Source organism: Callospermophilus lateralis, chromosome 9 (assembly GCF_048772815.1).
Source record: "Callospermophilus lateralis isolate mCalLat2 chromosome 9, mCalLat2.hap1, whole genome shotgun sequence".
Classification (NCBI taxonomy): Eukaryota; Metazoa; Chordata; class Mammalia; order Rodentia; family Sciuridae; genus Callospermophilus; species Callospermophilus lateralis.
This window is the reverse complement of record NC_135313.1, coordinates 60,094,367-60,119,989: the sequence shown is the minus strand read 5'-3', so window position 1 is coordinate 60,119,989 and position 25,623 is coordinate 60,094,367. Positions and strand designations below refer to the sequence as shown.

The 25,623-nt window shown below is 40.9% G+C and overlaps 1 protein-coding gene across 1 annotated transcript in view; it reads left to right on the top strand.

Moving 5' to 3' along the window:
* Myo3b (myosin IIIB) overlaps window positions 1-25,623 on the top strand; it is a 408,160-nt gene that overhangs the window by 270,046 nt on the left and 112,491 nt on the right. Inside the window, exons 30-31 of the mRNA XM_077110313.1 lie at window positions 20,133-20,193; window positions 21,125-21,221. Coding sequence (XP_076966428.1) covers window positions 20,133-20,193; window positions 21,125-21,221 — 158 coding nt within the window. The remainder of the gene's footprint in view (window positions 1-20,132; window positions 20,194-21,124; window positions 21,222-25,623) is intronic.

Genomic DNA, 25,623 nt, shown 5'->3' with positions numbered 1-25,623 from the left:
ACTCTAGGGCTAACTGGAATCAGACTTACTGTTCTATCAACGCACCTGCTTCATTTCTCTCTGCCCATTCTTTTCTGTTCAACTCTTACCTTCTCATCCAAGTACATTGTCATGTCCCTTTTTCTTCCATGAAGACCTTACTTCTCTTTAATACTCCTTGAACTATAGCCAGCCTTTGGCTGAACTTGTGCCAAGTTAAATCAATCCACTGCCTCTCCACCAACAAACCTTTGCTATAAAAAATATCAGCTCAACTAAACAATAAACTTAGTGATGAATTGATTTATACTGGGCATGAGTTCCTTACGTCATTGTGAGTGGCGGCAGTTCAAAGACCGGGTTCAGAACACTTTGGTTTGTCTCTCTCTCTGGCGCTGTTCATATTTTGTCCAGCATTGTGATTAATCATGTGACAAAAATTTAACTTTTCAAGGGCAATGATTGAATTTTATTCTTTCTTATATCAGATATCAGTATACACTGTAGGTCCTCAGTAAGTTTATGGAATTGACTTCCAAGGCCATTCCTTATTTATTAGGAAAATGTTCTCCTTGCTCAATACAAGGGTGGTGGCAGTGACAAGAAGGTCCTGAATAGTTCATCTAATAGGGTGTTATGGCATCCCCACCCCAGGGGCGGGGTCCCCTCTGTTTGATCACTAACTCAGTGTTCTGTGGATCAACATGAGAGTTAATAGGAAGGAATTCTTAGGCCAGGATAGAGGGCTCAGAGGGTAGGTAGGATAAGACAGCTGACTTATCCTAATGATGACGTCCTCGGTGGCAAGTAACACACCTCCAACCAAAGATTTAAGGACATGATCTCTGAAGACAGAAGTTCTGGGGCTGGCTTGCTTGGCCACTCAGGGATGTCGTCTAGGACTCATGCCCCTTGCATCTCTGTTTTGCTGCTCTCTGCATGTCAGCAGTGCCCCTACTTCCGTCCACAAGGTGACTGAACCAACACTAAGCATGACTTTCTCACATGTCAGTGTCTGACAAGGGGAGGAAAAGCTGAATGGGAAAGAGGCTCTCTCCTCAGGAGCCTCTTTCTGGACTTTTCTACAAGTCCCCCAGGAGACTCTATTGCATGTCACTAGCCAGAATTTGCAATGGTGGCCCTACAGGGAGCTGCAGTGGAGGCCAGGAAAGAGAGTATTGGCATTTTCAGTGTCTACAGGAGAGAGTAGGCAAAGAGGAAAGGGATTAGAGAAGCAAAGAATGATATGTGTTGTCAAAGTCCTGAGGGGACAGTGACGGGGCTGGACAGGTACCAGGGTAAGATGGAGGGAAGGGAAATCAGAGGAAGGCTCAGCCAGGCAGACCCAGATATGACGAGGACTGCTGAGAATAGGAACAGGGGAGTGCTGAGGCCAAAATTTGGATTCACCCAACCTTTATCGCTAGACCAGGTCTTTTTGCATGTTACCTCACATAATTCCTACACCAGTCTTTGGGTTAGCATTACCCACTCCATGTTATAGATGTGGAAACTGAACTTGAGGAGGCTAAGTAGCTCCCAGGTGCCCAGCAACAGAATGTGTGTGGCCTTAGGTTCATTCAACATTCAGGATGCAACAAAAGGAAGTAAGGAAGGAAATGGGGTAGTGCTGGGTTGGATGTGTCAGGTTTCCCAAGTGCTGCCTCCTGATCAGCTAGTCTGTACCTCCCGGGATCATACAGTATCACGCAGAGATAAATGGCAGGTCTGGGGTTTGAATCCAGATCTTCCCTCTCCAACAATAATAACAGGAGCTAACACTTGGTGTCCATTAACAACTTCCTGGGCCCTGTGCTAAGCATCTTATGTGCATTAAAGTATCTCCTCTGTGGGAGATGAGCCCATTCTATAATTACTGACATTCAGAGATTACAAGTAACTTTCTAATGTCATGTAGTAAAGCGACAAGAGTTAGGATATGGGTACAGGCCTTCTGCTCCAGCACCCACGCTTTTAACTGGGACATTCTGCTGCTTCTGTAGGCTCCACATGGTTGGTGCAGGCCTGTTTCTGCTCCATCCGTGTGGTCCCCATCATAACTTAAATCTTAAGTCATAATCAGCTAAGAAATGTGCCCCCATTGGCATAAAATTGTCTCGCTGTGATTGATGGAGGACAGTCCAGCATCCAGTCCTTGGGAGAAAGCCTACAGCCTCATAGGAAAGCTGCTCCCATCTGTGTGTGATGAAGTGGGGTCACTTGGCTGGGGGGAAACGCCAGCCTCAGGATGAAAGCAGAAGGCAGTTGTTGGGGTGACTGGTCCCTGCTTCACTTCCTACGTGAGCCTGTGACCATGTACAGTGGGTGACGGCATGGAAATAGTCTTTTTGTGTTGTGGGGCTTTGCTTCCATGATGGTAATCCTCCATTTTAATGCTGATAAGTACAATGGTGAGGATTAGGCCCCTTAATTTAATTTGGCCTGCATATGGCAAAGCTCTCGCCAGGCTTTTTATGTGACATTCTTTAGCACTGCCAACCTGTTGTTGTAAAAGGAGCCCATACGAAGGAGGCAAGAGATTGATAATCCTGGTGTAGCTGTTTTCACACAGCAGTTTATAACCCATCCCCAGAGAAGCTACTTCCTAGGGGCTTGGTCAGTGAGGGTTCAGCCTCAGAGGGATGGGGACATGCATGACTCATGCATGACTTGAGGAGAGCTGGCACCTCACAAGAGGGGAAAGTGAGCACATATTTCTCCTGTGTGTCACCCTTGTGGCTGTGGGGCTTGGAGCCAATTGGGCTAACCTCAGAATTGATGAGCCAGAGAAACAATCTCCCAGTCAGCAGGGCCGACTGTGGGCCAGATTTTCATGTGGGCTGTGAAGTACAGATTGCCACGTATCTCGACAGACACTCTATGGAGAGGCACTGCCAAATCCTCCAGAAAAACTCCCTACTTTGTGGTCCTGGGGATCGAATCCAGGGCTTCATGTTTGCTAGGAAGTACTCTACTACTGAGCTACATCCCCAGACCTTTTTATTTTCTTTTGAGGCAGGGTCTCACTAAGTTGCCCAGGCTATCTTTAAACCTGTGGTCCTCCTGTCTCCTGAGGAGCTGAGACTGCAGGCCAGGTGCTTAGGAGATGGTAGACACTCCGTGTGTTATCTCACTGGGGTGGAAAAGGGATGGACTTTGGAGACAGACCTGGGTTTGAATCTTAGTTCAACTGCTTACAGATTGAGATATTGGGCAAGTTCCTTCCTCTGCTGAACCCTAGTATCCTAGACTGCAAAAGGGGAATAATTGGGATGATTGGAGATAATCTATACCAATGAGCTAGTACAGTTCCCAACATATAATAAGTGCTCAATGAGAGACAATGGGGAGTTGTTGTCATGGTGTGCATCAGTCAGCTTTGCTTTACTGTGATTAAAATACCTGGCAAGAACAACTTAGAGGAGGAGAAGGTCATTTTGGCTTACCATTTCAGAGGTCTCATATCTATTGCTCTGAGCCTGAGGTGAGGCAGAACATCATGGCGGAAGGTCAGGCAGAGGACAGCTGCTCACCTATGGTGGCCAGGATATGGGGCGGGATGGGCCGGGGGAGGATCCAGGGGACAAGACATAATCTACAAAGGCATGTCCCCAGTGCACATTTCCTCCAGCCATTCTCCACCTGCCTATGTTTAGTCTCTTCAAATTATTACTCTGTCATATGAATTAATCTATTGCTTAGGTTACAGCTCTCATAATATAACATTTCACTTCCTGCATTAACACAGGAGCTTTTTGGGGACACCTAATATCCAAAGTATAAAATGGTAATAAAAGTAGTAGTAATGTTAGTCATGGGTAGTGGTATCTAAAAGTTTCCTATAAACCAACCTAGGTGCCTTTCAACAGATGAATGGATAAAGAAAATGTGGTATATATACACAATATTACTCAGCCATAAAGATGAATGAAATTATGGCATTTGCTGATAAATGGATGGAACTGGAGAATACCATGCTAAGCGAAATAAGCCAATCCCAAGGAACCAAAGGCTGAACGTTTTCTCTGTTATGCAGATGCTAATTCACAAGAAAGGTGGGGGACGAGAGAAAAATAGAGGTACTTTGGATTAGACAGAGGGGAGTAAAAGAAGCAGACGGGGTGTTGGGTTAGGAAGGATAGTAAAATGAATCAGACATTATTACCCTATATGTATATATGATTACGGGACCAGTATAACTCTCCATCATGTACAACTAGAAGAATGAGAAGTTATACTCCATTTATGTATGATGTGGCAAAATGAATTCTACTGTCATGTATGACTAATTAGAACAAATAAAATAAAATAAAAAGTTCCTAAAAATCTAAATTCATAGTAAAGGTCCAGACCTCTCTAGTTTAGGTCTAGAAATGTACACTAAAATAAGTACTTTTGAAAACTTAGAAATGCTGAATAATGTTCAGTCTCTGCTTTAACATGAGAGCTGAATTTTCCCTTGTGTTTCTGGCTCTTATCTTGGGTAAATCTGAGGTGGGCTTTGGGTCCCAGACTCGCCCTTACCAACGTCTCCAGGGTGCCACTAGCTACCCTCAGAGGACCACCTTCAGAGCTCAGTTGGTTGTTAGAGACTTCTTAGACTTCCTAGATTTTTAGACTATTAATTGGTCACATTTATTTTCAAGACCTTTTTGAAGCCAGAAACCTTATCACCAGTTAAAAGGAGCTTCAAGGAAAAATCTGTTTTGAGTTACAGTTTTCCTTGTGGATTTGCTTATGGCTGTACATAAATATTTATCTGAACTATTTCAACAAACCTTAAATCATCAGTGATCCTTATGCAAAGGACCCTTTTGGAAGATTTGTGTGTGTCAAGAATGTCAGCAATCTCTTTATAGTACCAGATTCTAAGGACCAGAGTTCTCTTTTCAAGTACTTGAAGCTGTTTGGTGGTTTTCAACATGTCTTTTGTTTTCCAATTTCTATATATCTCTTCCTTCTGTTCCTTCTGGATAAAATTCCCTGACCAGTCCTTTCTTTACCTGCTGATATTCTACCCACCCTTCCAAGTCCCACTCCTGTGGTGTCTCCCGTAGAGCCCTGAGGCAGCCGATGGCAGGAGGAGCGCATCCCAGACTGAGCTGCACCCTGCAGTGAGATGTACAGGACCAGTCGGTGGAGCGGGAGCTGCCCAGGGAGAGGAAGGCTAAGGGGGAAAGAAGTGAGGCAGGATAAAGCAGATGGGAGCCAGGATATGGGAGACCCTAAGAACTGCATGAAATGTTTTAGATATCTTCTATAGATCAAAAGATTAAAAAATTATTATTTTTTGGTATAATATGGTCTGCAGACAAATTCTGTTTGGCCTGTACACTATTTTTTTTTAACATTTCTTGATTGTTTTTTTTTAATTAATTAAAATAAAAAGATTCCACATGACAATTGAAATTCTGGTAGCTCTTGAAAAATTGCAGTATCTGGTAGCCATGACCTAGACTAAGTAGGAGTTATCTTCCAAAGATCCCTGCTGGCTCACCCGCTTAAATCATGGGCCTGGGCCTGCCAGCATCTGGGTTTGAATCCTGCGATCTCTGTGTGCAAGGGCAGCATCCAGTCTACAGTCTACAGACTCTGGAGCCAGACTTTCTCTGTTCTAGGCTCAGGTCTCTGTCCAACCCGCTCAATGATCTGAGGCAAGTATGTTTCTAATAATGGTAACTACTTGATATGGCAATAGTGAGAATAAACCATAAAAAAAAAATGAAGACTACCTAACATGTAGTTAAGTGAACAAAAAGGTTAGCTGTTGGGATAATAAATTTGAGGGCTAAAACTGGTACTCATTTTTGTATCACCCACAGAGCCTAGAATCTAGAATCTTTGGCCATTATAATACAAAATAGTTGATGAGTGAATACTGTCCTTGTGACTCTTGAATTTTCATTTCTGTCCAATGAAATGCTTTCTATTTTTCTTGGGTTTGATTTGAGCATGCTAATTTTCCATAAAGTTAGGAAGCTGCTGACTTTCTCAGAAAGCAAGGGATAACTAATGAGGTAAGCAAAGGGAGGGAGATGCGTTGACACTGTCATTTTCCCATCACAGATCTAATCCTTTATAAAAAATAAATCTCATACTTGGGAAGATGCTTGATTGTCTCCTTTAGAAAATTCAGTTATTGGCCAGTAGTGTCTACCGATAGTATTTCAGTTAAGGGTCAGTTGCTAGGAAGTAGGACGCAGTGAACTTCAGCAGAGATGATGTTGGACTGCATGTTTGATTTGGGTTTTCTGATCCCCTATTTCCCCATGAGATCCACACTTCAGGACAGTGTTTTTGCCTGGTGCCTAAGACAAAGATGATCTGTTAGCACAAGAAACAATTTTAGATTTTCCAACACATGTTATAAAGCTGAAGTCACAGCACCATCCCTCCAAGACCTGGTTATGTTAATCTATCACCAAACACCTTTACTATTGGCAGAGCTGCTCAGCAAAGTTGACCTGCAGGATTAGATTCACTTTCTTTGTAAAATATGTACCCATTTACATAGCCACATTTAATTTTATGTAGATGAACAGCATCTAAAACTGAAAGATGTTTTGAAGATTCAAAAAAAATGCTCTTTCATTTTGTTTGAGATGTCAGATGGCTCTCTTCTTTCTTATAAAAAAAATCATTTTAAGGTAAAAAAAAACCTCTACATTTTCTAAAGAAATCTCAATCTCTCTTTAGCCCTCTTCTCTTCCTTTCTTCTTCTCTCTCCTCTCCTTCTCTCTCTCCGTACATAATTAATTCTTTATATCTCTAAAATTCTGGTCTATAATTTAAAAGGCAAATTTAAAGTAATGACAAAATCTGTTGAGTTCTTGGACCATTTCTCCATCTCTTGTCATGTTCCTCCATTACGCATTTCATAAGTATAGGAAATTCTAGAAAGGTAGCACATTACTGATGTCTGATTTATCTGTCTTCGTCAAGACCTTTATAGTCTTCAGGCTCAGAATAAATTTCTGCCCCAAATACCATTGCATATTGAGTCAGTCTATTTTGAAGAGTTCAAGAAAAGAAAACATATTCAAGTGGACAGTATTACAGGAAACAGTATTTTTCCCTTGTGTAAATATGAATTTTATATAAGAGTGTTCAACACTTCAATATATCTATAGGATAACCTTATAGGTTGAAAAAAGATTGACTTCATACATTCCCACAATCTTACTAACTTTATTTCATTTTCTTTTTTGGATTAGAAGAAAAGAATATCAATACTTTATTACCAGGTCTGTTTTGTGAATTAAATAGCAGCTGACTCCTACCTGTAGGATACAAATACACCAATATATTTTCTATTAGCATTGCCTTAGTCACTTTAAATTAAGGAGGAACCCGAGCAAGTGTTTGCTATCAAAGCTGTTAACAGCAGCAATGTCACCGTCTCTGTGTGTGCATCACAGTAACTTCTCAGACTCGTCTCCTTGATCAGTAGACAAAACAGGGGGAGGAGTGGATTTGTTCCTTTCATCTGAGTGATAGAGGTTGGGAAGACAGAGCAATAGAGAACTCTGGCCAAACAGAGCTCTCACGACTGCTGGGATTGGGAAATTAGATAATAAACACTCCCTGATACCAAGATTTAGTGGCCCAAGATCAACACAGTCTGGAGACACAGGCAGGAGTGGCCTTCCGTGCTCCACTCCAGGGCCCTCCCCAGAGAGCCCTTTGTGTCAACAAGAACAGCCAGCGCTCCTGGCAGGCTCCCAGGACTCAGAGTGGGGCTATCATTTTTGTTTGCTTTGCAAATATCTTAATGGGAAGTGGCTCAACACCACCTATGGGTTAATCTGAAGGGCTCTGCCTGGCAGCTGTTGGCTCTGGGAACCACATGGCCACTCTCGTGGAGGGAGTCAGTCTGGCGTTAACTACCCAGCGCCAGGCGGAGGCATCCTTTTTGCTTATTGGATTTACCAACTGACAGGAAGCACCTTGTTGTCTTTTATTTTTAGTTTGTTCCTCCTGGGAGGGTAAGGATGTTCTTAGCAGATCCAACTGAGCTTTTTCCTCTAAGGCAGGGCACTTGTTTAAATTATTTTCATCAGCATGAAGCATCCTCTTCCACCTAAACTCATTTTTGGAGAAGCTGAAATTTGGTATTAAGGTGCAGTGATGGTGCGGGTGGTGCTCTTGCTGGAGGAAGGTTCTAGTCTGTTAGCCTCAGGGAGGACAGTGGGAGCTATAGCCCTGTCTTCACCTGGGCTCTCAAGAATTGAGTGGATGGAGTTTCTTCAGAGTTCTTGCTCTGTTCTTTTCTTAGTGTCCCCTTTCCTACCACCACCATGGCTACACAAATGTGGCTTTCATGTGTCCTGACCCTGAGTCAAGAATGCTCCCTGGGTGATGTGACCATGTCATGCCTTTCTGGATCTGTCTGCGGACACTGACACAGATGATCTCTTGGTCTGGGCTTTCCTCACTGGATTTTGGGAAGGGCTGGACCGTTTCCACGAAGCAGGTTAGGGACATCTCTGGAGTGATGACAAGCTTGCAGGTCACCTTCCAAATGCTGCATTTGTAAGAATGCAAAAAAGTTCAGATTGGGAAAAATGGCCAGCTATTCTCAGGAACAGTGCAGCCCTATTTCCAAAGCCGTGGTGTTTTGTTGTTTTTTTATTTGTTCTGTTTTTGTTTTATGGTACTAGGTATTGAACCCAGGGATGCTCTACCACTGAGCTCTATCCCCCAGATTTTTTTATTTTTTGTTTTGACATAAGATCTTGCTAAATTTTCCAGACTGGCCTTGAACTTGAGATCCTCCTGCTTCAGCCTCCTGAATAGCTGGAATTACAGGAGTGTGCTACCATACCCAGCAAGCCTTGTTCTTTCCTGTTCTTCTCACAGTTGAGAGCAGGGGTCCTGGAGGCCACTTAGACTAGCTATTAGTAAGGGTAAGAACTTCCTGAACCCAGTCTTTTTCTCAGGGCCTCAGTTTTCTTCATGATTAAATAAAAGATCAAATGGCATAATATCTTCCTCACCAAGTCCTGAAGGTTAAATGAGATAGCAGAGTACATAGCATCTCATCAGACACATTAAAAACACCCATGAATAGCAGTAATAAGAGCAGTTATTGTTATCTCAGAGACACCTACTTTTCTTTTTATAATCCTTACCATTGTGTATTTTTCTCAAGTGCTTTTCTGGAGTACAATATTTCCAGCCTTTTAAAATTAAGTCAGTGCCAATTTGAGAACAATTTGAGTATCAAAGTAAATAATGATGACAAAATACAATTCATTGACTAACCTAAGAATTCATGAGTCCACATTAATGGTAGGAAAGAAGGGATCGAGGAAGAGAGGGAGGAATGAAGGAGGAAAGAAAGGAAGATCTTTCTTGAAATTAAAGTGTTAATTTAATATTAATATGTTAATATTAAATGTAGATGAAATGATGGAAACAGATAAATCACCTGATCACTTTCCATACACACCTGAGCATCTATCCACATGTAATCCACTAATAATTGTTTCAGGCAAGAATAATAGTAAAAAATTTAAGAATTAAGAAGTTCTTTTCTTTCTTTATTTTTTGGTACTGAGGATTGAACCCAGGGGCACATAACCACCGTGCCACATCCCCAGCCCTTTTCTTTTTTTTTTTTTTTGTATTTATTTAGAGACAGGATCTCACTGAATTGCTTAGGGCCTCAGTAAGTTGCTGAGGCCGGGTTGAAACTCTCGATCCTCCTGCCTCATCCTCCCATGCTGGTGCGATTACAGGCATGAGCCACCATGTCCACCTAAGAAGTTATTTTCACAGTCTCAGAGTAAATACCCATAGGAAACTTATTAATTATGGAAAGCATGGAGGAACCTGCAGAAGCCACCTTAACCAAGTGATGACCATCAGCATTACCAGTCTCTGAGCGGGCAGGCAGGACATGCCTCCTGAGGTGAGGCACCGGGAAGAAAGCAACCTTGCTTCTGTGCATTTCCTGCCAAATGTGCATATCCTGAAATTAACCTGAGGAAACAGCAGACAAACCCAAAAGGAGGGGTCTTTTGCAAAATGACTGGCCTGTAGGCTTTAAAGTGAAACAGTGGAGAGCCAAGGAACATGATAGCAATGACAGCTGAATGCAATGTGTGATCCAGGGTTTCTTCTGCTACAGAAGGCATCACTGAAACATTAGGCAGAATCAGATACAGTCTTTAAACTGGAAAATATTTACACTAATACTATTAATTCTTGATTTTGATCATTATACTTTGGTCATGAACAAAAATGCCCTTCCATTTAAGAAACAGATCCTGAAGTACTTAGAGGTAAAGGTGTATCAGGTTTGCAATAACTCTCAAATGGTCCAGAGGGGGGAAAAATGTGTGTTTGTGTGCATAGATGCATACTTATGTAGGTCAGTACCTAGAGAAAGAGAGAGGACAAAGCATATATGTAAAATGTTAAGAGAGAGTCTGCGGAGAAATAAACAGAATTTCTTAGACTCTTCTTGCATCTTATCTATAAATATGAATTAAATCAAAGTAAAAATTACAACAAAAATATAAAGTCCGTCCCACATGCTGTCCCTGGCACAGGACAATCCAGCTGCCACTTTCTCTTTAGATTCCTGATCCCTTTCCATACACACCTGAGGATCTATCCACATCATCTTTGCCCTACTTGGTGACTGTCCTAAAGTTTCTCTGCTGTGACATTGCTGAGTAGTCACCAGCCATTGCACACAACCTTGTCTAGGCTTTTCATGTTTATAAATTCCCTGAAACATCCCTCTGTGCTCTCACACCCCTTCCTCTCCTGTTTTTGGGCCCTGTCATTGAAGGCCATATCATTGAAGGCCACGAACATGATACACTTCATTTTAGCATCTCTTCACTTTCCTTTCCCCAAACTGAGCACAGCTTGCAGAATTAAAGGAGGAAAACTAGGTTCGATGCTATCTTTTGGGGGTGTGGTTTTTTAAAAGATCATCACCCAAGGAAGGTGGATGTTAGATTCATCTTTCTCTGGCTCATTCAGACAAGCCACATGACCCCTCTGGGCCTCAGTCTCGCCAGTTATAGCAAGACAAAGATCTAGTAAATGGTCTCTGAAGTCTTCTTAGCTCCATAGTCTATGCCATGGTCTGATTCAGTCTTAAGCTGAGTGTTAAAACTATAACTTGACCCACAAGTTACCTTAAGAGCCCTTGGCTTGACCCACAAGTTACCTTAAGAGCCCTCCCAGGTTGGGCACAGTGGCATGACCCTGTGGTCCCAGCTACTCAGGAGCCTAAAGCATGAGGATCACTTGAGGAGTTTGAAGCCAACCTGGGCAATATAGTGAGATCCTGGCTCAAAAAAAAAAAAAAAAGCCCAACCAAAGAGAAAAACAGAAATTATAGAAAGGAAGCCACTTGGATACCTCGTCACTGTCTTCTAAAGTCTCCATGTTTAGGGATTTGTCTTTTGGAAGTGCAAAGTCTTAAAAAGTCTCATACTTTTGTTAAGTTTTTATTTTATTTCTAACCCTGACCCATTTACATCTCTTGATTTAATCCTTTTAGAATCCAATTTTTATTTTGTTCCATCTGAAAGAACAAATGTAATCCTTTTCTACTAGCTCAGAAGTAGAGGTATTGATTTGCCCAAGTTAGAGTTATCCTAGTTGGTAAGTAAAAATGCAAGATACCCACTTAGATTTGAATTTTATATGAACAACAAATAATATTTTTCATGTGTATCCTGTGAAATATTTGAAAATTCTTTTTTTTTTATTTTCTATTTTATTTATTTTGGTACCAGGAATTGAACCCAGAGGCACTTAACCACTGAGCTACATCCCCAACCCTTTTTTTAAAAATATTTTTTTTAGTCGTAGGTAGACACAATACCTTTATTTATATTTATGTGGTGCTGAGGATCAAACTCAGTGCTTCACACGTTCAAGGTATATGCTTTACCACTGAGCCACAACCCCAGCCCCCAGCCCCAGACATTTTTTATATTTTATTTAGAGACAGGGTTTTGCTGAGTTGCTTAGGGCTTCCCTAAGTTGCTGAGGCTGGCTTTGAACTCATGATCCTCTTGCTTCAGCCTCCATAGTTGCTAGCATTATAGGCATGTGCCATGGTACTTAGCTGAAAATTCTTGTACAGAAGAATTATTTGTTGTTTATCTGAAATTCAAATGTTACTAAGCATCCTGTGTTTTATCTGACAACTCTAGCCCAAGTTCTTTGGAACTAACATAACATAAATATGTATGTTGATAGCATCTTTCAACATTTTACAAAGCGTTTACAGTGCTCCTCTGACCTCTACCTGTCATAACTGCTCGTTTTGACCTTTAGGAACTTTTGAAAACACATTCAAAAATATCAATTTCTATTGATTTAGTAAGGCAAGATATCACTTTCTATGGCCCCTTAATCTAAAACTTTTTAGATCCTGCTTTGGACACTTTTTTTAATCAGCTTTCTCTGCTTTAACTTTCTTCTTTGTCACTTCCTCTATTTAATATGCTAAATTTTAACTTATTTGTTTCAATTATTGTGGGCCACTAGAGTGTAGTTCCCCAGCAGAAGACTCTCAGTCTCCTTGTTCACTGCTCTATCGCTGATGCCTCTAACAGGAGGAGACAAATTTAAAGTTGTGGGAAGAATGAATGATATTTGGGAGGCTATGGGGGAACTTGGATTGCACATTTCATACACATTGTTCTTATAATCATTCAGAATTTTAAGAAATCTTGCCACTAAATTAGAACCTGGTGTGTGTTGCAGTGTGTGTATCTCCGAATTGATCCGTAGACACAAGGTAGCCACAGATCAGCAGGGATCTAGAGTTCCTTGAGATGTAGTAGGACTTCATTCAGTCTTCCTCCTGCAAATTTTCTAGAGCTAAATATTTGTCACCCCAGGTGTCATACATTAAGATCCCAGCTCTGATTGTGTGATTAACTGGAAGAGTTGGTGGCAAATGGCTCTGGAGGTGAGAGCACAGCCCAGTGTCAGTCAGATTGGGTTGGATCTGGGTGTGACCTGCCAGGGCTACTCAAACAGCCCAAGCTTCTGCTTCCTGGTCTATGAAATGGAGCCACTCGGACCTAGCATACTGAGTGAGATTAAATGGGTTGATCTGGCCGTGTCCTCAGCTCAGTGCTTGGCACTAAGGAAGCTGTCTCCACTGCTGCCCCCAGGGACACTCCACCCAATTCCACTGAAGCCAAGATGCCACTGTGTCCTTTGTCATTGCTGCTTCTTTCATCCCATCCTGGGCCTGAGGCCAGACTTTCTATCAGCTCTCCAGGTTACTGACAAAGAGCTGAAGGAAGCTTCGTAAGTGGCTCTCAGTGGAGTGTCCCTTTTTCTAATAATATGGCAAGCATTCTCAGCAGAATGAGAAAAAGCCTTCTGCTCCTCAGACTTTCCCAGTGACGGCTGCCTGCGGTAAAGCAGTGAGGGAGGGGGAAAATGAAGTGAAATGAAAATGCAAGACCTGGCAAATTAAGACTGGGCTCTCGGTTGGGGAAAAGCAATGAGGCAAACAAATATGATCAAATTTAAAGGGCTCCGTGGGATTTGGGAAATTAACATAAGTACATAAATCTAGTACTAACTTAGAGCAATGGCCTTATGAAACATTTATCAGCCTTTTTGAGCCCTTCTGATGAATTTGACCTTGAGCCATGTTCTAAAACTTAAAATAATTGTGTGTTTTAGAGGAAATATATATCCACATATTTAAGTATAACTCGCATATGCAACTCATTTAGCCACGATACTGATTGGGGTGGGACATGGGATCTGCATTCAAAATTGTTATAAAGGTTACCAAGTATCTAAAACTAACAAGGAAAAACATTAAAGCTGTGATGCCTGCTCTTGTTTATTTCCCCTTTTTCTGCAATAATGGTGAACTTCTTTTGCACTCTTGTTGGTTTTTCTTCTCCTGTGTTCTTTGTATTTCCTTCATACCATACATTACAGCTCAGGAATAATGTTGGCCCTCTTTAGAAATCAAGAGATGCCAATTAAAAAAAAAAAAAATGAAACCCTACAGTTTTTTTGGCCAAAGATTTAAAAGATTGATAATACCCAGTGTATATTTTAGGAAATAGATCTTTTTATATGTTTGTGGCTATGACTATTCCTTTTTGTACAGTTTAGAGGAGAATTTAATGATATAATTTAAAAACTTTAAAATAGGAAAAAGATTTTCCTCCTTCTTGACCTAACAGCCTTACCCCCATGAGATGCATTATGGAAATAACTAGATAAGTATCCATAATGATATGCACTGAATATTTAAGGATCTCTTATTTATAGTGTGAAAAAATTGGAAACAATTTAAATATTAAAAAATAAGTGATTATTGAAATCACACTAATCACTCAGTGAAATACTATATGGCCATAAATATGATAATATACATATACACTTGTATATGTATGTATTACACACTCACTTGCATATATGAAAAGATCCTCATATAAGGGAAGGTTAAAATGGTAAACATGTCATGGGCCATTATTTTTTAAACGTACGTTATATCTGGGCACTGTGGTGCATGCCTGTAATCCCAGTGACTCTAGATGCTAAGGCAGGAGAATTACAAGTTTGAGGCCAGTCTTATCAGATGAGCAAGACCCTGCCTCAAAACAAAAAATTAAAAAGGACTGGGGATTATAGTGCAGCATAGTATGCTTGCCTAGCATGTGCAAGGTTCTGGGTTCAACTCCCAGTACCACAAAAAGAAAGTAAAAATAATTTGTGCACAGAGAAATGTCTGAAAAGACATACATCAAGATAACTAATTATATCTGGGTGTGGAAGTTATTCCTGACCTATGTAGTGAATATATATTATTTTTATAAAAAATAATTTGAATTGGGAAAAAAAAGAGAAAGGGGGCAAATTTGATGCCAGGTATTTTAAACACTTATTTTGGAGAGAAAGGATGGTACTACGTTTTCATTGATTAGTAACTGGTGAATATTTAGATGACTTGAGAATTTGGAGCATGTTCATCTTCTGAAAAATAAAGAAAACCAATAAGCACAGCAATAAGGGCTCTGATGCCACAAAACTCAAGCTTTTCCCTTTGATTGAAATTCCACAAAGCTCACCTGCAGCAGGTGATGTGCAGACACTTAATTGATCAGAATGTAGCACCAGAAAAATCCATTGCAGAATCAAATTTTCTGTGTGCTTATGCTCAGTCTATTGTGTGAATGAGGCAGACTTCCTCCAACTCTTCCTAGAGTGGAAGAGGTAGAGGATGAACATAGAGGCTGGGGCTTGAAAGGCTTTTCAGAAGAGTTGAGCTTGAGCCAATGGATAAGAATGCAGTGGTCAGGTGGACAAGACAGGAGACAGCATGCAAAAGCATCTGGGAGACTTGGTGGATGCTTGAAAAATGTTCATCCGCTGTGGCTGTGATGATAGTGAATTGGAAACAAAGCATTATGGAAATGCTAGATTTCTGGGTTTTGTAATAAATGATTCATTAACATACATTTTGGGTGCCTTTGAACTTAACACGAAAATTTGTGTTCTTCTGAAACCATTTTAATACCTTCTACTTCTGTGTCTTCAAAGCTACTTACATAAATACATCAGTAAGGAGAATATGCAGTAACAGCTAGCTGATGCAAATCAGAGACATGCTGGGGGATTCAGGTCTAGTCTTCTCCACATTTGTACTCTCAGCCTTAAAATGTTCCAATTTCACATAAGAACTAATAGGAATGCTGGTGTTGCCAAAGAGGGCTCAACCTGTAGCCAGTTCACTTGGAAATAAGGCTAATGCTAGAGTCAGCACAAGTTCTTCAACAAAGGGCAGGCTTCTGTCTGATGTTGTTTCCTGAACATCTTCATTTACCTTTGAGCTTGTATATCTTAAAACTATTTCTCTCATGGCAATAACTTCCATAAGGAAAGATAAGATGGCTTTTTTTTTGTCTGAAACTTGCCCCCCTCAAGGTTCTTGGGGCCCTACTATGTTCCAATATTCTGGTCTCAGCACATCTTCTACAAGACAGTTTGAATGCTACCTCTAGAGAAGCAAGAAATGGACCTCTTATTAAGAGCTCTAGGTATAAAAGATTATTTGCTCAAAGTTACTGAAGAAGCAGAAACAAATTTAATTGGTCATGCTGATTAGCCTTTCTTCCAGGGCTACCAAGTGAGGCATAAATATATGACAAGAAATACTCCCAAAATTTAGAAACAGCAGGACACTAAGGAAAAAAATCAAACCATGATGAATTTACTACAACCTATCTGGTTTTGAAATTAGAATATGCTTTCAAGTGTGAAGTGCTAATGGCTTTCTCGGTTTGTCTGGAAGTCATTCTAAGTTGTAATTGATAAAAGATAAGACATAATCTTAGAAACATAATCAAAATTAATAAAAAGTACACAAAGAAGGTAATTTACATGAGGCTTAGAAAACGGTGAATTGGAGGACAGCGGTGTGTCTCCACTCCTGTCTAAGAAAAAAGTTACTGATTCTACCCCCAGTTACCAGAACAGACCAGTTACCAGACAAGCTTGATGGGATCAGATACATCCTCAAAGAGCACCCTCCTTCCTCTGCTCTAACTCTACTGTGGTCTCCAGAGTATATCAGTCACCTAGAGAGAGAACAGGAATGGTACAGATCATACTGCTCCTTTTAAATCCAACACTAGCATTCTGGTTTTCAAACGTGGCTCTTCTGAGTTTGGTTAGTATAACTCAACTCCCCGCCAAATTATCCTTCCTCAGTGAACTGACAAATTGAATTTTGGAGCCTGTGAAGCTGAGGCCCAGTCTCTGGACCACAGCGACTTCACCCAGTGCTGCCAGCACGGCATGACAGAGCCAGCTGGCCTGGGGACCTATGCTGCAGGAGAAGGGAGGTGCTGGCCAGCACTCAGAGTCAGCCTGAACCCTGCCCCTTGACCCGTCACATGGGGATGATAGTTTATGAGGGAATTAGGTGCAAGTTTTCCTTGCAGATTTTTTCAAGGCAGATGCCTAGCATAAGGGTTCCCAATGGTGACCGAGAGTTTCCGGCACCCCTAGAAGGCACAGTTCAGTGAACTGGCTGCCGTGGAGCAGCTGAGCCCTGGAGGCAATCTGCTTGAGACTTTAGTTATGCTTTGGAGACACCAGTGAGCCCTAGAAATGTGCAATGAATTATACAGAGAGCGACAGCTACCTCCTATTCTCCTCCCTTTGATAACCAGATTCACTGCTTCTGCCATTTAGCATGTGATTCCTCACAGAGGCTCAGGACAATGCTATTTCTTAAAGATTTCCTACATATTTCAAAAACTATGTCACACTTTATAGAGAGGGAGGACGTCTTAATATCATCTAATACCAATTCACAGTCAAATTTTCCCAGTTTTTCTAAGAATGTCCTTTGCACCATTGACCAACCTAGGATGTTATATTGTACCAGGTTGTTATGGCCCTAAATCTCTTATCATAGAAGAGTCCTTGTTTTTTTTTTTTTTAAGATCCATCCAATTACCCCATAAAATAACTCATTTTCTGTATTAATGTACCTGTTTCCTTGAGGTCCCATTTATCTTGTGGTTTGTGTTTTGTGTTCACCCTAAAGCCTCAATTAGATTCAAGTCCAAAGGGGGAAAAATTATATATATATATATATATATATATATATATATATATATAGAGAGAGAGAGAGAGAGAGAGAGAGAGAGAGAGAGAGATTGAATACTTTGTGTTGCCTTGCATCCCAAGACAATGTTGTCCTGGCATCAGTGGTACTAAGTCTGAGCACTGGATTAAAATGGTGATCTTCTGATTTCCCCCATGGACACTGCTCCTCTTGTGACCTGCAATAAGGAGTCTGTATGGTAGTGCCCTGGTCCCCATCAACAATTCATCTATTTTATCAGCAGTTGCTAATCCTTGCCCCAATCAGTAATTTCCCTCTAGCATCTCCTTTTCCACAGTCAGCAGGTCTTATGCTGTATGCTCTCCAGTTATGATATGAAGCAAGACATTAACTTCTTGATCCTAATTTCCTCGTCTGTAAAAACGAGGCTGGAAATAGAATCAGTCCCTGTGGTCACGGCACCTTCACACAGGATAACTCTGTGTACAGGTTTTGCCTAGAGCCTGGTGCCACAGATGCTTAAATCAGCATTTCCCAAGGTATGCTCTAAGAATTGATGGTCCCTCGGTGTTCTCTACAGGAGAAAGGTCCACTGTTAAAATGATGTCTAGGAAACATTTGTGCATATTATCTAATTAAAGTTTCTGGAAGTTTTCTTAGGAAAGAAATCTGCTTCACTTTGTTTAATCAAGTGCTTTCTAATTTATTTGTATTCCTTCTCCCCAACCCTGCTTTTTAAAGCCAAGTAACGCATATGAACTTTACATTAAATTGCCTTAAATTCTTCCAAAAGCTTCAACAGGGAGAGCGTCAAACTGATGAGCCAGCCACCTGTGGATTGTTGAAAAGTGACTATACTGGCCTTTTGGTCCTGGAAAGCCACTCAAGTTAGAAGAGTTCTTAGGAGATTTAAATTTCTTTGTCGTGGCAAGAAAGGCAGAAATTGGGAACTGGGCAGTAATTCCAGAGACAAGATGTTTTCCCTAGATTTCCGCCACAGCTCACCAGGACTTCTACAGGAGCTCAGAATGCTCCTGTCTTATAAGTGTCCCATAGGCACTAGGACTTGCCTAGGCTGACCATGAGTGAGTCCCTTGGACCAATGCCCAGAGACTGGAGTGCAAAGAGGGCATCTTGGTTCAGTGGAAGAGCAGAGGATCTGGAGCCAGAACAAGTGTCAATGGTCTTAGATCTTCCAGGTATTCGTCATGAAACCTGGGAAAAATCCCTTAATCTCTCTGAACCTCAGTTTCTTCAACTATGTAATTGATACAATTAAACTGTTTAGCTCAATGGTTATGAACCTTTCATTAGATACATTAGCATTTTTAAAACTATGAAGTGCTAGTAAGTCGAATTTCAATATTGAGAGTATTCTTACTGATCCATTTTCGGGGTCCTCCCACCTCATCTAATATTTTTTGAACACTTACTATGTACCAAGCACTGGGGTAGGTGCCTATACAGAAAACAGAATAAAGCGGCTCTATACCCTGAATTCATGGAGCTCACACTTCATTGTGGGAGTCAGAGGATAAATACACACACAAATGTTTCAATGATTATAGTCCCTTCCTCCCAGTTACTGATGTGATATTTTTTGAATGTGCATCTCACTTACAATCCACTGTAAGTAGATGCATTTCAAAGGTAATATTCACAGACAGTTCTCATATATTAAATGAATTTGTCAGTTTCAGTAAAGAATAAGGAATTTACCCATAATGATAGTGTGTGTATGTGTGTGTGTGTGTGTGTGTGTGTGTGTGTATGTGTGTGTGTGCAGTGTGTGACCAGAGGTATTGAGGCAGGGTCAGAAAGCAGACTTCTCTTCCCTGTTCAGAGCGTCCCTCTTCCTGGGTTCCATCTGAAAAGCACCATCAGAGTGCTCCTGTTTTAATCGTGTTATAATCACATATATGTAATGGAGCACAATTGATTCTCCCAAACTTTGTTCCATGAAAAATTAAAATTTCACTAGATGTCAATAAGTCATCACTTTAAGCTTCTTGGTCTGATTACTTTAGGAACCCTGCATCAGCCCCCATCTCCACTTTAGAGATCCAAAAATGTATTTGTGATTGTTAAAACATTATTCCTACAGTGAGGAAACCCTGTGAACTTATACCACCTGGCATTTCCCAAACTTACATGACTACAGAATTCTTTTAAATTCTTGAACAGTGAATGTGAATGTGCTGAATGCAAAGTGCAGCCTTATCATTAACTTGATTTTCTTCTTGGTAAAGTTTGTGAAAGCCTGGTAGTGCTCATTAACCCAAATTCAACCATGCAACTTTTTAAAAAAGCAGCTTCCTGGGCTTTAGGGCCTCAGGCAGACGCTGGATGTGTTGTGTTGTGTTGTGTTGTGTAGGGGCAACAGCTAGTGGGATGTGTTTCTTTAAGCTGACCTTGTCCTTTTAACCAGGGACCAGCATAGAAACAATAGAAGCTTAACGAATATGTTTCAATACCTCTTTGGAGGAAAACAATCCTCTTTATTTTTTTTATGATCATTTTTCAAACCTTCTAAAAATTATTGTTGTTATTATTTCTTCAGGCATTCACAGGCCCAGAGTTCTCCAAATGGGTTTGATGTCTTCGAAAGACCTGCGAATAAGGTAGCTGGACATTTTGATTCTGAAATAACTGCATGTCCTTCCTTCAGACTCGACCAAGTCCATGGGCAGGAGACCTGTTCGTGGCTGCTTGGCTGGGCCATCCAAACATGAAACTCTTAATGATATTTTGAAGTCTTTGAGACAAAAGCCCAGCCTGCTAAAGAACTTTGGTTCAGTAGAGAGACAGGGAGGTACAGGCAAGAGAGAATCAAAAGCCTGGAAATTCGCTGCTGAGAATAAATGCTCACTGCTCCCTGAGGTGATTTGTCTGAGCACTCCACTCTACAGATGGTAGAGCCTCTTTCTGAGTAAGGACCCGAGGTTCTTTGGTAGCACTTTGATATCCTGCTCGAATTCAATATGTGAAATGGAGGCGTCTCTCTGTGACTTGGAGCCCACAGCAGGCTTTGAAGTCTGATCCAATTTTTGCTGCCTACTATTTGATGTTGAAAGGATGAAATGAAGAAAATGTACAGTTTTTGCCAGTAACTCTGCTGAGCATATGTAAGATTAAAAAAACAAAATCCTTTGGATGATGTACTTAGAAATGTTAAGTAGATTAATACCTTCCTATAGGTTTTCTTGTTTCTTTCTTAAGGATAAAAATTAAGTAAAGGTGAAAATCAGCACATAGCTGTTTTTCTGTTCTGGACTATAATTAATTTAAGAAGGGGGCTAGGTTGACTTGTGCAGAAGACACACTAAATTAATGAAGAAAAAGCATTGAGACTTTGCTTCTAATTGCCCCTAGGAGGGGACCTTCACTCAATTCTATGCAAGACAGGGGCAGCTTACAAATAGCACCAATATACTTAGCTTCTTCCCACGATGGTCAGGGTTAAGGGTCCCTTAGTTTAATGGAAGCCAGGTCCTTAAGGCTGCTTTATCAGAAGATAAAAAATAATGTTTCTCTCACTGGGTCTTTCTGAAGAATTCAGTGGCTGGGACTAATGCACTGACTTCTTGGACACATCGTGCTACCCCAGATCACCAAGAACTGAGTCTCTGTGAAGCACCTTGGAAACCTGGTAAGAAGGATATTTCAACTGCATGTTTCTCCTACCATTTGCATGTTTGTGTAATTCTTAGTGAGTTGTTTGTGCAGGACTTTCTACAAGGCAGGACTCCATTAGATTTTCTAATGACCTATTGTTAGAAAGTTCAGGTTTGGGAGGCTGTAAAGCCTGAAGTCAAAAACCCTATTAAAGGTGGAAGTTTAGTGCCTCCTCCTGCCACCCTACAGTTACATTTTCCAGGGAAGATAATGAATATCTAAGGCCATACTTTTCCCTTTACTTGCAAGAATCTCAAATTAGGAAACTTCCCCAACTTCACCTTGTTCAAGGAACGAAATTAACAGCCTTCAGTGGAGTAGGTAGGTCCTTCAGGGTCACAATCTGGAGCTTGGGAAAAGATGTGGATTTAGGCAGCACTTCTGCACTTTGGGGGTTACACAACCATTCTTTCAGCAAGAAGACAGACTTCTTGTCACATGCCTTTGAGAAATGACATATGTGATCCCTTTTCTAAATTCCTTGCTACCGAACACAGTAGAAGTCAGTTTTAAGCTTGTAGGTAAGTATAATCAGTACTTCTGGAAGATAAAATATAGAAATCAATGAGAGACAAGAGAAGATGAGTCCATTATAGCAGAAACTTTTATAGGAAGTGATAAAAGGCAATGTTACCCTAATAGTCAGATGGTGTTCAGGAATAAGGCCACAGTGAGGTAGGAGCAGGGCAACACAAAGAGGAGGATTTAGAGGAAAGACAGTGTGGTGGAGCAGAATCCCTTATGCAAGAATTTGGTTGATATTTTTTCTCTATCCACATTGACAATCTCTACTTTTTAATTGGGGTGTGTAGCCCATTTATACTTAATGCAATTGTTGACACATTTTGGCTTAAATCTATCACCCCTCTGTATATTTCTATTTGTCACATCTGGTCTTTGTTCTATTTTGACATCATAAAACAAAAATTAAAGTATGGTTGGATAGCTAAAGGCACAGGTTCTGGAGCCTCACGTGTGCATGACCCTAGGTTTGGTACCCAGCACTGGACTCAAATCTCAGCCCTCCTGTGTAGCATCAGTGAAGTTACATAATAGCTTCCTGCCTGAGTACTGGTACTTAGAAACTACAGGAAACAGTAGTTTTCTCTGGGAGGGTTGTATCAGGATCAAGTGAACTAGTACAGAGCAGGACACAGACTGGTACCTGCTTCATCAAAAGGGCTCAACAAATGTTGGCTGCTGCTGTGGTGGTTATTGTTAGTGCATATTATCACAAAATTAATCTATGAGTATGAACAGGTCAAGAAATAATGTCCTTATTTGTTGTAAGGCACTGGGTTGTGGTGGAAGAGTTCAGAGGGGTAAAAAAAATATACTGTGTTTTGAATTAATAGAATTAATTTGAATTAATTGAATTAAAGAGAAAGACTTCAGGATCACAATCATTTTTTTTCAGTCTTTGGAAAAATATCCCCCAGATCAAACTTAATATGAATTACAAGTTTGTTTTTGTTTTTTGATACCAGGGATTGAACCCAGGGGTGCTTAACCACTGAGCCACATCCAGCCCTTTGTTGTATTTTATTAGAGACAGGGTCAAATTTTATTAGAGACAGGGTCTCATTGAGTTGCTTAGGGCCTCGATAAGTTGCTGAAGCTGGGTTTGAACTTGTGATCCTCCTGCCTCAGCCTCCTGAGTGGCTTGGATTATAGGAGTGCACCACCTTGCCTGGCTATGAGTTACAAATCTGTTTGGCTGTAAATGGCTCTTATGTGTTTTCCTTTCAAAACTGTCCCTTTTAATCTGAATAACCTTCTAGTGTGTCTATCACTATTGCCATCACTTCCCTTGCAGTCTTATATGCCACCCTAAGTGGTTTCCCTGCCTCCATTTGTTTCCTCCTTCATCCTCACTTATGCACAGAAACCTAAAGAGCTTTTCTAAAGCACAACCCTCATTACAAGCTCCCTTCCTCCATACTCTTCAATGGCTCTCCAGGACCCCAGCACCAACTAGAAGCCTTTTGACATGACATTCAGGCTTTCTCTGCTCTATGGTCTCAATCTTCCTTTCTAGCTCTGATTTCCACTGATGACTCTCATTCTGTGTTCAGAGTCTAAACTGAACATGCCCGGTATTGTTTCCCTCCTTTGTGATTTTTGTCAAGCTGTCCCCTCTACGTTCCTTTCCCATCCCTCTCCATCCTCCAAGGTCCCAGACTCCCAATCCTCTGCCCTTTGATTTTTCACATAGTACTTATCTCATCCTGCCTTGGACTGTACTTATTTTCATGCATCTAGATTTAAACTCCCTGGGATCATATCTATGCCTTTAAAGATTCTCACTGCATAACTCAGCCTCTCATTTGCCTGTGCCCCACCACTGGGCTATACCCCAGCCCCTGCTCTGCTTCCTGAATTAAATTCTCCATCATCCAAAACCATAATGAAATATAGTGGAAGTGGGAATGAAATAAAACTCTACTTGAGTAAATCATAGATAAGTGCTTAAAGATATTTCTAATAATCCTGGAATAAACTTAATGTCTCTCAGTTATCACCAAACAGATACGACATACTGGGAAAACAAATTAAAATAATCTAAGTTGTTTCACTTTGCTGCTAATATTTTAGACAGGGCAAGAAAGGAAGAATGTTCTGGCTAGAAAAAGCATTATATATAAATCAAATTTCCCTTATCCTTAGCAAGCAATAAGGATGAATCAAAGAACAAAAAATTTACAGTTTTGTTTATAGTAGCAGTTGCAGGAATGAGAGTATATCTTCAAAAGGCAGTTTAACAAATTATACCTTCATATTTAAATATACCTTTATATTCTTTGCCTTAAATGACTTACTCTTTCAACCTATATTTTTGTGGTTGGCTGAATAAAAATACTGTAACATTTTCAGTTTAAAAAGTAGCATCCAACAGCATCCAACTTGCAGCAAGGACAGACTTCATTGCTCTGACAGGCAGGGGGTCCATCTAAAGCTCCTATCTCAAGCTCTGCCCCTTGAGCAGCCACACAGTGAAGTCTGTAAAGGTGGGTCTGGATCAAAGCTGTCCCTTTGTAAGAGAATCTAAGAAATGTCACCAACTGGTCCATGTGCTCACATGGACAGAAAATCACAACACACCCAGAAACACATAACACAAATCACTTTGCCACTAATCCAAACAGTTAAATTACTTAATGGGACCTACAGGAATGTATACAGACTTAATCTGATTTTCCTACACAAACATTTATTAAATATTCCTTAGGAATAAATGTTCTCCTCTTTATTTATTCATTTATTTATTAAAAAAATAATTATTAATACTCACTAAATGCCAGAGACTGTCCTTAGCCAGTACTTCTCAAATTGTTTTGAAAGACCATTTTTCCCAATCATTTTCCAATTTGCAGTCTGATACTTTTATGAGACACAACAAAAATAAATCACCAGAAAAACAGTCATGCACTTGGATATTGTGCCAATAGCAAATTGGTCTCAACTTCTCTAAATCTCTGACTCTACACCAACTCGCTCTTTACTAAACTTTCTTTACTAATCTTGGTGGGGACCAGTAACAGGAGCCAGCCTGCCGACCACATGACCACAAATCAGTGAGCAACACAGGCACATTCCTGTTCACAAGATGCCATAGGCTAGCAGAGAGAAACAGGAAACAGCATGCATGATTAAAAAATGAAATAAAATAAAGAAGTCAGTGGAGTATTGGGGTAAGCACAGCAAGAGTGGTGAGGAGAAGCCCAAGTATGCAGGATGGGGCTGGGGATGGTTGTGCCTTAAATAGATGGTCTGGGTGGCTTCACTGCAGATTCCAGGTTTGAAGGCTTGAAGCTGGCAAGCCAGTGGCTTCTAGAAGAGCTCTCCAGGCAGGGAAAGAGCCCCCGGGCAAAGCCCTGAGAGAGAAGGCAGGAGGGCTATAGAGGCATCTCTGTGATTGGAGCTGAGAGAGGAGAGTTGTAGGAAATGAGGAGCCAGACCACAGAGGGCAGCTCTTCAAAATCCTAGCCCCACCCTGGGAATCTGGTTAAAATGAAGTCTCTGAATCTGCAGCTCTGCAGGGCCTCTGACATTCTACAACTTTCAGGAGCTTCCTGTGGGCTGCCTTTTTGGTCCCTGGTCCACATTTTGAGTCGTGAGGGTGTCGTCTCAGGGAAGGGGCTAGGCAGCACTTCCAGCACAGGAGGAGAATCATCTCAATTGTATTTTGCTTTTGTTTTTGTTTAACTTAAAAAAAAAAAAAAAAGAAAGAAAACCTTCTTCCTCTTAGTTATATACACCAGGATCACAAAAGCGGGGAACACAACCTGCTCCAATTCCATTCCCAGCACCCACCCTTCCCACCCCTCCACTGATCCCTCTTGAATCCATTTACAGTTTACCTTTTTTTTTTTTTT